Source organism: Triplophysa dalaica, chromosome 2, assembly GCF_015846415.1.
Source record: "Triplophysa dalaica isolate WHDGS20190420 chromosome 2, ASM1584641v1, whole genome shotgun sequence".
Lineage (NCBI taxonomy): Eukaryota > Metazoa > Chordata > Actinopteri > Cypriniformes > Nemacheilidae > Triplophysa > Triplophysa dalaica.
In genome coordinates, this window is record NC_079543.1 from 8457549 (window position 1) to 8469462 (window position 11914).

The 11914-nt window shown below is 37.3% G+C and overlaps 1 protein-coding gene across 1 annotated transcript; it reads left to right on the forward strand.

Annotated features, from left to right (window-relative positions):
* Positions 1–8952: 8952 nt before the first annotated feature.
* LOC130436716 (5-hydroxytryptamine receptor 4) lies at positions 8953–10026 on the forward strand. Its single transcript, XM_056767642.1, has one exon. It carries the CDS (start codon positions 8953–8955, stop codon positions 10024–10026), a length of 1074 nt encoding a protein of 357 aa, XP_056623620.1.
* The last annotated feature ends 1888 nt before the right edge of the window (positions 10027–11914 follow it).

Here is an 11914-nt window from a genome sequence, read left to right on the forward strand (position 1 = left end):
CAGCAGGCCACTAAAAACTCCAGATTCAATCTTAATGGTCTACAAATGGCCGATGTTGAAAAGAACCATCTACGTCAACATTACTCTTTTCACACACTCTTCCCAGTTTTTAGCAATCTTTGTCTCCTTGTTTTTATAAAATGCCATGGGTCGCACATGCAGTATTTTTAGGCAAGGCTTTGCCTGAGTAAATTGTGCCATTGAATCAATTTTTTTCTTGTTGGGGGAGAATATAAAAGGGATAGTTTAAAAATAAAAACTCTGCTATCAGTTATTCACCCTTATGTCATTTCAAACTTGACGAGAGGGTCAGTAATTGATAGATGAATTTTCATTTTTGGGTGAACTATCATTTAAGCGTCATTGTCACCGTCCTGTTTTAGAGTTCAAAGAAAACTTATCTGACTTGGCTGAAGTTTTTTCCTGCAAATTATCTTCAAACAACTTGAGAAAAAAGAAATGTAAATATTTTTACTTAGACTGTTTTGTTCTGAGTTTGGAGTCTTGACCTAAATTGTTAAATGTGTAAACAATTAAGGTGACCCCCTACAGTGAATCATCTTTATGAATTTTTTTGATATTTTATATCTCATGAGTCCACCAAAATCTGCAAAAGTTCCTGAAACAGTATATCACATTAAAATGGCATGCAGATATGTCTATTTGTGCAAAGCTTTTAGCATTTTTCTAGATTTGTTTCCCATATATATATTTTTCAAAACATTCCAAACTCAGACATTCACAGAACAGTTACTGTATTTTCATTCTAATTGCTCATGACACTTGTATCACTCAAAGATGTAATGTAGGTTTCTGGAACATGTTTTTCCTTCAATTCATCTTTCTTCATGTTGCTCTTGCTTCCTGCAATATAGGATACAATGTATTCCTTAAGTGGAACTCGTGGCATTCTTCCAAGGCCACTTTAGCAATTTCCCTCCGGTTAAGATTCTTGTCACGGAAGCTGGATCATTGAATAAAGACTGTGTCCTTTTGCAATGAGCCAAGACCCCAAAAGGCTGATTTGTTTCAAGCACTGAAAGTGCTGATGGGGTTGCTTACATCCTATGATCAGCCTTTTGTATCGATGTTGTTATAAGCTACATCGAGGTCATGTATACAGTAGGAAGACATTTTGCGTTATGTTTGCTTTGGCCGCTTGCCCTTGACACTACCATGCGTCAGCCAAATATTGGCTGGATGAGAGGCTGGCGCTAGTCTATAGGAGCAAAGCAGCTGGGTGAGAAAGGTCTTGGAGATGTGTCTGGATGTGTCAGTGGTTCTCTCTCTGACCTGGTTACTATCAATCTATGGAGGCTGTCAATGGTTCCCATAGTTTACAACCTTGCTGGTCGCACAAAAATTATGGGCTTGTTTTCTTTTGTGATGACCTGATAAGGTGCTGCGACGAGTGAGCTTAAATTCTTGATCAGATCATTGTTCTTGTTACATGGGGCAAGTCAACAGGAGGAATTTAACCCAAACATCCTGAAACAGATTAAAGGATATCCTGCTTAGTTTAGCCAGACTGAGGAGTGTGTTAATGATATTGTGCTTTCTCCAGCAAAGAGATCTAGTTTTCATTTCTTTTGTTTAAAGAGTTAAACTTTGTTCCCATTAGAGCATATTTGTCAGGTTTGCATGAGCCATTTGTTAGTTGACTCGGTTTAAAAGCTATACACTTTAGAAAACGCAGGGTTGTTGAGTTAAATTAAGCCAACCATGTTTTGAAACAACCCACCACCATACCGTTTATATAACTTTTATTTGACCCAACCAAGGGTTGAAAACAACGCAGAAGTTCAGCGTAATTTTATAGCCAATATTTTACACAATTTTAGAATTTCAATATTCTGGAGACAACAGTGATTATTTCATATTTCTGTCCTTTCTATTTTCCATTTGACCTTTTTTATCAATTGTTTTACTGTGTAATTCTGCCAAAAAGCTTATAATAAAATGGTCACTTCCATTGTGACATCTTACCCCATACAGTATAGTGTGACATCATAATGGGCCTATGCACAATGTAAGGGATAATTCACGGCTAGCCGTGAATTATCCAGTTTATACCATGGTTATTTGCCAAGTTAAAGCTTTGATTGATGTTTACGGTGTCATTTTAAATCAAACAGGTGAAAATTGTGGTTATTTTTTATCAGTTAATTTTAAATTTAATCAAACTGACTGGAGTTAAAGGCTTTTAATCAACACCTTCCAGGATCAGAAACCAGCATTCATACAAACCATGGTATAATTTAACTTAACCCATACACATTTAAATTTGAAATAAATAAGACCAAAACTGAGAACACAGAACACATTACAGAAAATATTTTTAAATAGAGCAATATTTTTAACTGTTGCAAGGTTTACAACCCGTTGTAACAGACATTCCCACAATATTGGAGTTGGTTAATTTAAGAAATGACCGAAATTTCATGGTATTTAAACATTACAATTGTCAAATGGGTTAAAGCATTTTAAAATGGTTAACACTACAACATGTGCCCACCAGGAAGTCCACAATTATGGAAACGTTGTCTTGGCAATACAAAACTCATCACAAATCACTGTCACATGAACAAAAGTAGATGTTTAGTAGATGTCCCTTCCTGAGTTTAAAGTCAAGGATTTAGAAGAACCTTTCCAGATCATAAACAGTGTTTGTGACGCCATATATCTAATGAAATTACTGGAGCTAGCCCCGGTTCCCTCTACACAACACAATGAGTATAATCACATTTATGACACATCTAAAACACATAATCAACTATCTATTTCATATTTTCGACTACGCTAAAAGCATTACCATGTTGGCAAAACCCGGCAAAGTCCATTATCATCTAGCATGTGCAACAATGTAACACAGATTGTGATTGCCTTTAATGATTACTCCTGCTTTATAGTCATACAGTATCCTTGATCATATTCATAATTAAACAGAGCTCTCATTATACAAAGCTCAATGAAACACATCCCTGCCTGTTGGACCCAATCTGCCTTTTCAATAGCACAGATGCTCTCTTCTCCTCTCCTGACAAACACTCGCATTACATATGAATGACTGGACTGTAGACAGCGCCAAGGAGCGAGTGTGCCTTTTATCTGGAAGCAATTGAAAACCCCACATGTTTAATTAAAGCTCATCCTACACACTTGAGAGACTTGATCACAGACCGACGTTCCGGGTACCTAGAGCGATGCTTCACCTGCCTGAGGTGGCACAGCGGAGGAGGGGACGTGAGGTTTAGGAGGGGAGGGGGATGTGCATGCTGTAGCATGTGCCTAAAAAAAGGTGATTTTTAGCGCAATGTAAGCTTAGCAACCAAGGTTATGAGACAATTCATATGATGTTTTATTATTGATTGAAAATGTGCTGTTTAATTGTGATTTTTGCCAGCAATTTGAGAGTTATCTGCCTTCCCCCATTCAAGTAGATAGTTCTGTGGACTCGATATGATGTAAATAGCTGCCCAGAGGCATTGCAAACATGGCACCAAGTTCTTAGACACAAGTGACACACTTCAGATAAAATATTTTTTATAAAAGTGCAAATACATAATCTACTCTTTTTGATACTTAAAAGGACGTTGAAGTTGTTTTAAGAGATCCAGTCCTGTCATGTATTGATGCTTGTGCAAAAAATAAAAGAAAATCAGAGCTCAACTATCTCCTGCGAAGTCTGCCTACCTGCCAGGGCTACTTGGTCTGCTCATGATGCTGTTGAATAGAGCGGCACTGGAGCTGCCATGAGCAGATGTTCAAAACTAGAACGTTTCTGAGTAATCGCTCATTTTATGAATTCATATCAGTTTCAGGATGAGGAGTATAGAGCAATGAGGTGCTGGTTAATCACCTCAATCTAAATATGCTCGGACAAACATGAATCTCTACCTCAGCAGTTCTAAATTGGTAGATTCTGATCGTAGACAGCAGGGAAAAAAGCTCAATGCTAATATTAAAATACAACACACCGTATATTCAAACATGGTTAGGAGAGCAAAAGAATCATTATGAATTTACAATCGTGAAAATTCTATCTTTATTGTCTGCCGTTGATGTCAAATGCTGTGCGTTCAAATAAACATTACGATAAAATGGTGCAAATTCATTCGTCACTCTGCATTTCGGCTAAATGGTAAATTATACTTTTTTCTGTTTAGTCCTGGCAATGCTAAGACACATCAATGTTTTATCCAAAGAACATTTTAGTTTAGTTTGTATGATAAGCAAATCTGGCACTGATTTTTTAATGTGATGTTCAATTCAAGTTTGTCCTAAATAAATAATAATCTAGAATCTATCAGCAGTCTTCCGGTGAGCAATCCAACAAGGAACCGAAACTCCAATGATGAAATAACCTTGGGAGAAAACAGACCTTGACGGGAGGACCAGGTCTCCTCTGACGTGTTACAGCTGCACTCAGTAACTTTAAGTAAAAGGTTTCTGGTTAGTGTGGGGAGCCAATTAGTAGTGATTTATTAAATAAAACTTGTTTAAGTCTAATTTAGATCAGACTGCTTTTGTGAACAGTGTGAATATGGATCCTGCAGGAAATCGGATTATCCATATATAGTTGCACACGTGGCCCAACACATCGCTGGAGGTGAGCTTCCTCCCTCCAGGACATCTATACTCAGCGATGTGTGAGGAAAGAATGGAAGATCATCAGAGACTCCTGCCACCCGAGCCTTGAACTCTTCTCGCTGCTACAATCAGGCGGACGTTATCGCAGCATCAGGACCCGAACCAGCAGAATGCGAGACTGTAGCATGTCTGCACTGCATAGCTTCAAACACATGCAGCTCGATCTTCTCTTCTGCACTGACAACACAGTAAACACTTGCATCCATAAGTCTCTTGACTATACAGTGTACTATGTGTATATTATGGAAATGTGTGTACTGTATATTGTGTACAATTGTTTGTTATTTATTGTATGTTGTGTAAATGTATGTATATTGTGTAAATTGTGTATATTGTTGTTTATGTATATTGTACATTTTCCATATTTTGTTGCTTGTACTGCCATGGCACAGTCTTGTACCTAATAATTTCACCTTCAATACACTTGTGTACATGATGTGTGACAATAAAGAGATTTAATTGTGATTTGATTACCTTTTCCATATCTCTGCTTGGTATTTATTAGCATTATTGTTGTTATTATTGTCACTTTTTGTGTTAGAGGTCACGATGTGTGATCAGATACACTGGGACAGACACGCATAGCACAGCCCAGCACAGCCAAATTCAGTCTGAGATCAGGATGGAATGCACTCAATGCAGCATCTTTACTGATGTAATCTATGAAGGGCAGATTCTCTTCACAGCACTAGTGCGCTCTCAGGAGCTGCAATTACTTTATCTGACGAGTTCAGTTTAGAAAACTTGACAACATTTAACTTTTTTTCACCAAGCTTGGGTGACTTTGATGTCTTCATCAGCTATGCTGAATAAAGCAAACGGCTCAGGGAATCTGTCGGATGCGAGGCCGATTTGCATAACAATACCCGACTCCTCTTAATAGCCAACACACAGGCACCCACACACGCCCCGCCTACATCATGATCAAGAGAGCCGGTTTAGTGGTTATTAATGTGGCAGATGCAAATGAACACAGACACTTTGCCATCCTCTCTTCACCGGTGAAGCCGCTGCTGGTCACCGCATCCGGCAAAAATGGAGAAAGGAAGAATCGGTTAAGCATGGCAGTTTAGAGGGGAAAACAAGACTTATATAGAAGGTGAGTTTATTTGCTCTGATTTGGATTATAGAAGTAGCCTAGATGGGAATCCAGCCTGCATCAATACAACAGGCACAGTAGTGAGAGAATTGATATTTTTATTTACTTTTGATTTAACTAATAACTTTATTCAGGTTTGAATCACATTTTCTCATGTTTAAATGTAGTCATTGAATATAGTTTATAGTTAATTTAATATATATAATTAGTATATAGAATATAGTTTTTCCCCTTGGGTATAAATCACATTTTATCCTTTTTTAAATCTAGTCATTGAATGCAGTGTTTCCCCTTTGGTATAACAGTCAATCACAAAGATCATGTTGTTCTTTTAAGATTTTTATCTCGAAACAATCTGTCCTTTCAATGATCCCATCTATGATTGACCGGTTTGTTCATATCCTCGCTAATATGAGATGGTGATGTTCAGGCAGTACATTTTTGATCTATCCAGATTATAAATACGTCTGGCCCATATTGACATTAGTGCCCAGTTCATTCTCTTCCCTCAGTTCCTCGAAAGTCAAAACATACTTTAAGTAAGTTGGCAGAACGCAAAAATTTGATTTGGGTAAAGTATTTTGCTTGGAGCGCACCAGTGCTGGCTTTCGTTCCAGAATAACAAACAAAGCAAGCGATAGGACAATCATGTTGGATTTCAATGCTTTAGTTTAAATATAAGGATTAATTGGATGAGTGGCAGACTATTAATATCACCTCTAGCATTGGTTAGGTAACCTCGGGGATATAAACAAATAAAAACTGTTTAGATATTGTCCTGTACGGTGAGGTGAGAGGAGATTTTGTTATGGAACAGTAGAGTGCTCTGTTATGGTCTACAGGTGGAGCAAACCTGCTCCTTATCTTTAAGATGCACTTAGTGTTAGCCAGTGTTTATGTCGTTAATTTGGAGCCGCAGGGTTTAATTAGCCATGTTTGAGACGGGGAAGGACCACACATGTATTTAGTCTCTTGCAAGTATCTTTAAGTTACATTCTGAGAATGTAGCCTATACGTATGTGCACAGGATGTTGTTCAATATGTCCTGCTGTGCTCAGAAGGAACAGAGTATGTGGGGGTGTAGAACTGCTAATCTATTTGAGTGAATTGAGTGTCTACTCCTAACCTTGTCATATTGTAAAAATAAAAACCATGAGCTAAAGGGAGCACAATTAATCTCATTTAGAAAGCAAGTCATCTCTTTAATGTTGCCATTTGATGTTCTTCATTTTCAGATCTAATCGGTCTCTATTAAATGTTTGTACTGACACATTACTGTGGGAACTCATTTACTTAACAGTGGTGTTTAATAATTTATGATAGGTGTATTTATAGATGAGTTTAGAATAAAAAACAAAAGTACAAGAAAAAGGTTAATACAGTTACAACTGACGCTTCAGTTTGTTACCACTTTTTGGTAATTTAATTGTGCTTTACGTATTTTTGGAGGTTGGTTGCTATGGACTTTTAATATTTGGTGTTTTCAGTTATGTTATTATACATTTTTTTTCATTTAGCAGACACTTTTATCCAAAGCAGCTTACAATTGGGAAAGCATTTAATGTTGTCATTTAACATTTGTTGATGAACTTTCAAACAAAAAAGACAAGAAACTGACAAAAAAAGGCAAAAGTTAATCATTGTTAATTCCTACAAAGAACCGATTTAAATCCATAATAAGCCCCATGACAGACGTTCGTTTTATGATAATGTCAAGGAAAAAAGAATGACAAATGCTTCCTAGCTGTCTGTTTCACACGGTCCCGTTGGAGTTAATTAAATGTTTATTGTTACTCAACTAAAACCATTCTTTTACACTTTCTTTCCTCTCTGCTAAACATCCCAGATGTTGTTTGAAGCTTCAGTCACGGGCTGAGGAACATGACTGTCATTCAATGGGAAATGACACTCTCTTCTGCTTGGTTGCATCTGACAGAATTCATTGGTGGCTTTAATTTAAAGTGACACACATTTAATAAATTAGGGCAATAAAAGCTTTCTTTCTTAAAGGTGCAGTACACCCAAAAATGAAAGTTCTGACCACATTTACTCACCCTTAAATTGTTCCAAATCTGTACAAAAGTCTTGTTCTGATGAAAAAAGAGAAATATATTTGGAAGTAACCAAACAGTTCTTTGCTACCATTGACTATCATAGTAGGAAAAATTGCTTTGTAAATTTCTTTGATCTGTTGAACATAAAAGAAGATTTTTTGAAGAATGTAGGAAAGCAAACTGTTTTGTACAATCATTCGTCCAAATATATTTCTCTGTGTTCATAATTGAAAAACGTTTATACAGATATGGAACAACAAGATAGTGAGATTTTTTTAGGGGTGAACTGTCTCTTTAAATGCTGTCTATGTTATTTTAGGAATTCAATTAATTATGTCACTAATACTAGACCTTTAATTTGTTCCTGAAAATAAAAAAAGCATAACACATGAAACTCTCCACTTTAGCTCACGCGTAACATTTTAACAATGCTACTGTCAATATGATATGCATATTAGGCACAAACCCACAGGTGGCAATAGGGCATACTGCAGGAATACCATTCCTGAAACACGGTCAAGTCAAAGGGGACTAGTATTATTCCTGGCAAAATGCCATATTGAAACAATCCAAAATTTTGTTTAATGAGAAGGGCAGATTTGGCTTGGGATTTCCCTACTCGGTTCAGCCTTACAAGAATTTCAGGGGCAGTTGTCCCTAGCGAAAATATTAATGGTTAAATTGATAGATTATTATAATGTGGTAAAAGAACAGCCATTTTATGATAATTTATTGGGATATCGGTAAACATACTTATTCATAAATAAAATCGTAACACAGGCTCACAAAATACTGTTTTTTCACGATTCTAATTCAAGTCTCAAACTCCTTTACAGTTCTACATTCACAGATTGGCTACGTAAACTCTTTTTGCAAGACAACATTTTTCATATGTTATTTATAATAGTTTGGCCTTTAATAAAATAAAAACAAGTTTTATCTTTAATGTATTTACTTAATTCCCTAATTAGAGTCCAGATAAAATTAAATTGTTTCAGATTGTTATTCTCAGTACAAATGTCAGGCTGTGCCCCAAAAAACCCTCAGACCCCCGAGGGTTAAGAGTGTTTGAACTCATACTCAAATTCTATCTCCATTACAAGTTTAAATCTTGACAGCTTGTTTCTGATTCATCACAGGTTCCAAATTATGGCAAACGTCTCAGAATGGAAGGAGGAGAGCAACAGCTCGCTTGACTCTGATTTCAAGCTCTGCGCCACATCCCGCAGCCCAGTTTCACGAGTCAGCCTCTATGTCTTCATCATCTCCGGGATCATATGCACCATTGTCGGCAACCTTCTAGTTGTTCTGGCCATTGCTTACTTCAAACAGCTCCAGTCTCCAACAAACTCTTTTGTCATGTCTCTGGCTGTGGCTGACTTTCTGGTGGGGCTGGTAGTTATGCCCTACAGTATGGTAAGGACAGTGGAGGGATGCTGGTGGTTTGGTCCTACCTTCTGCCACCTTCACTCCAGCCTGGACGTGATGCTATGCACGGCCTCCATCTTTCATTTGAGCTGCATCGCGTTCGACCGCTACTACGCCGTCTGCAACCCGCTGGTGTACACGTTTAAGATGTCCCGCAAATGCGTGGCTCTGCTTATCGTGGTGTGCTGGGCCGTTCCTTTCCTCATCTCCTTTGGTCCTATTCTGCTGGGGCTGCACAAGCTAGGCGTTGAGGTTCCTTTGCCTGAGAACGTGTGTGTTTTTTTGGTAAACCGCATTTACGCAGTCATGGCATCGATGGTAGCATTCTACCTGCCCATGGTAACCATGTTAGTGGCCTACTGGAAGATTTATAAAGCGGCGAAGCGCCAAGCCATGCAGATAAATGCCATGGAGGCTCAGATGGCAGCAGGTGTGGGCAAAGATTCCAGTAAGAAGCTGAAGCATCGAAACTCCATAAGAAGAGAAAGAAAAGCAGCTAAAACTCTGGGCATCATCATGGGTGTATTTCTTCTCTTCTGGCTGCCCTTCTTTACGGTCAATATCATTGACCCTTTCATTGAGTATGGGACCGCTGGTGTGGTATGGGACGTGTTCCTGTGGTTGGGGTATGTCAACTCCTCCCTGAACCCTTTTCTGTATGGTTTCTTCAACCGCTCTTTCCGAAGAGCTTTTCTCATGATCATGGGATGCAGGATATGTCTGCACGGCTCGGCCCAAGGAATGGATCTCTCTCACTCGAAAAGAGATGTTAATGAGCGGACAGAGAACCAGTAGATCTCAGCAGCAGCTTATTTGTACTGTTTTAAAAAAAAAAGAATTCAGTCATAACTGATGATAGAAGTTTCATTTTTGGATTGAAAACTTTTTAATAAAATGTCCTTTGACCAAACCTGTTTCTGCTGTTTGTACTGACAAACTGTTTGAATAGAAAAGCAAAATGATGTTTATTCAAAGATTATCACAACCTGTAAACACATTATAGATTCCAAACACGGTTTGCCAGGAACATGCCAATATAAAATGCAAAAGTAGGATATTTTTAGCACATTAGGACATTTTGAAGTGATATGATAAACAACAAAATACACGTAAATGTCAATGGTGACCATTCTGTAAAAATATGTTGGTTTTCTTCCAAAAATGAATGTTTTCAATAAATAATTTAAATGTATGGTGTGGATTTAATATTTGTCACAGTTTTGGTGCTCCAGAGCATTTTTTTCTTGCACAGTCCATTGTCAACACAGATGCAATGTCCATTCACAGTAACGGATATAACCTCATGTACTGCGCATTAACAAAATAATGAGCATTTCTGTAGATACAAGTACAAGCTAATCTGGTGATGGTAAACATTTCATAATTATTTCATATTTCATATTCATATTTCATATATATTATGGTTAACATTTCATAATTCAATTCAAACACACTTGCAGAATGCGTTCTGGTATTTTTAACGCAACGGGATGCATGGTATGATAAACACGATAACCAAGGAACATTTTTTTTTATTTCAGGCTTAAAAAACGTCATTTAGCCTGTGCACTTATGGTGCCTATAAACAGAAAGACATCCTCCCTTGTCACAGATTAACACCCTAAACCTTTTGAAGATCACAGTCATAGCTGAAATATGTATCAGAACAAATGATATGCAGTAATGATGGAAAGGAAATCTTGGAAGTGCTTGCGTCTTCTTGATATTTCAAACTTTAAACTTGAAAAAAAACTTAAATAATTGAATATTTCGTCAGCTGGGGCACCAGAAAAAAAAGACGTCTATGTATGATACAAATGACATGCTATTGTTTAACTGCATTTTAATGTACAAATTATTCTAAATAAAACACAAGAAATCTGTAAAAGCTTGATGGAGAACATGCAACTGTGGGCCTCCTCCCATAGAAAGGTAAGCAGTTTAATTTAATAGGGGGCAGAGATACAATAATTGTAAAAATGTGACTTTCTCTATGTGTTTCAGTATGACCGCAGTTAACGTCATTGTGAATTGTATAAAGATGGAATACGTGTAAGAATTTTTATTCAAAACAAAAAAACTTCAGAAACCCATGAAGAACTGTAAATCATTGATGTGAGTGGTCTGTAATCCACAGGAAACAGGGGAGTACAAGATCTCAGTATGATTTGCTTTTCAGTACATTCTTAGAAACCTTAAATGGAAATCACTTGGAACTCAACCACGTAGAGCTTTAAATATGATTTACAAGTCATAAACACACTCTCTCGTCACTTTTGTATAAGTACGAAACATTTTCCCAGAACGTGTCCCGATGGTTTTGCTTGTTCACAAAAGTCGCTTTACTGTCAATTGATTTTGACATTCGATTTCTTTTAACAGTGACCTCTACTGGCCGTTGTAGCATTTCGTCATTATAAGTGATTATTTACTCTACCTACTGTTCTTCTAAAACCTGTATGACTTTTTTCTAATGTGAAACACACAAGCCATGTGATGCTCGCTGAGGATTAATGTGAAGATTAGCAGTTCATAAAGCAGACCCTCATAAAGCTTTCATGACTTCAGCAGACTTTTATATTGCATGAGTTGAATGGATGAATGTATGACACTTTTGTGACACTTTAATGATGGTTTTGCATGGATTTAAATTTTGGGGCGAAGTAATCTTTTAATGGGTAAG

Bases quoted from the DNA above. Each gene is read 5' to 3' on its own strand.
- LOC130436716 (XM_056767642.1), top strand. From the start codon at position 8,953: ATGGCAAACGTCTCAGAATGGAAGGAGGAGAGCAACAGCTCGCTTGAC.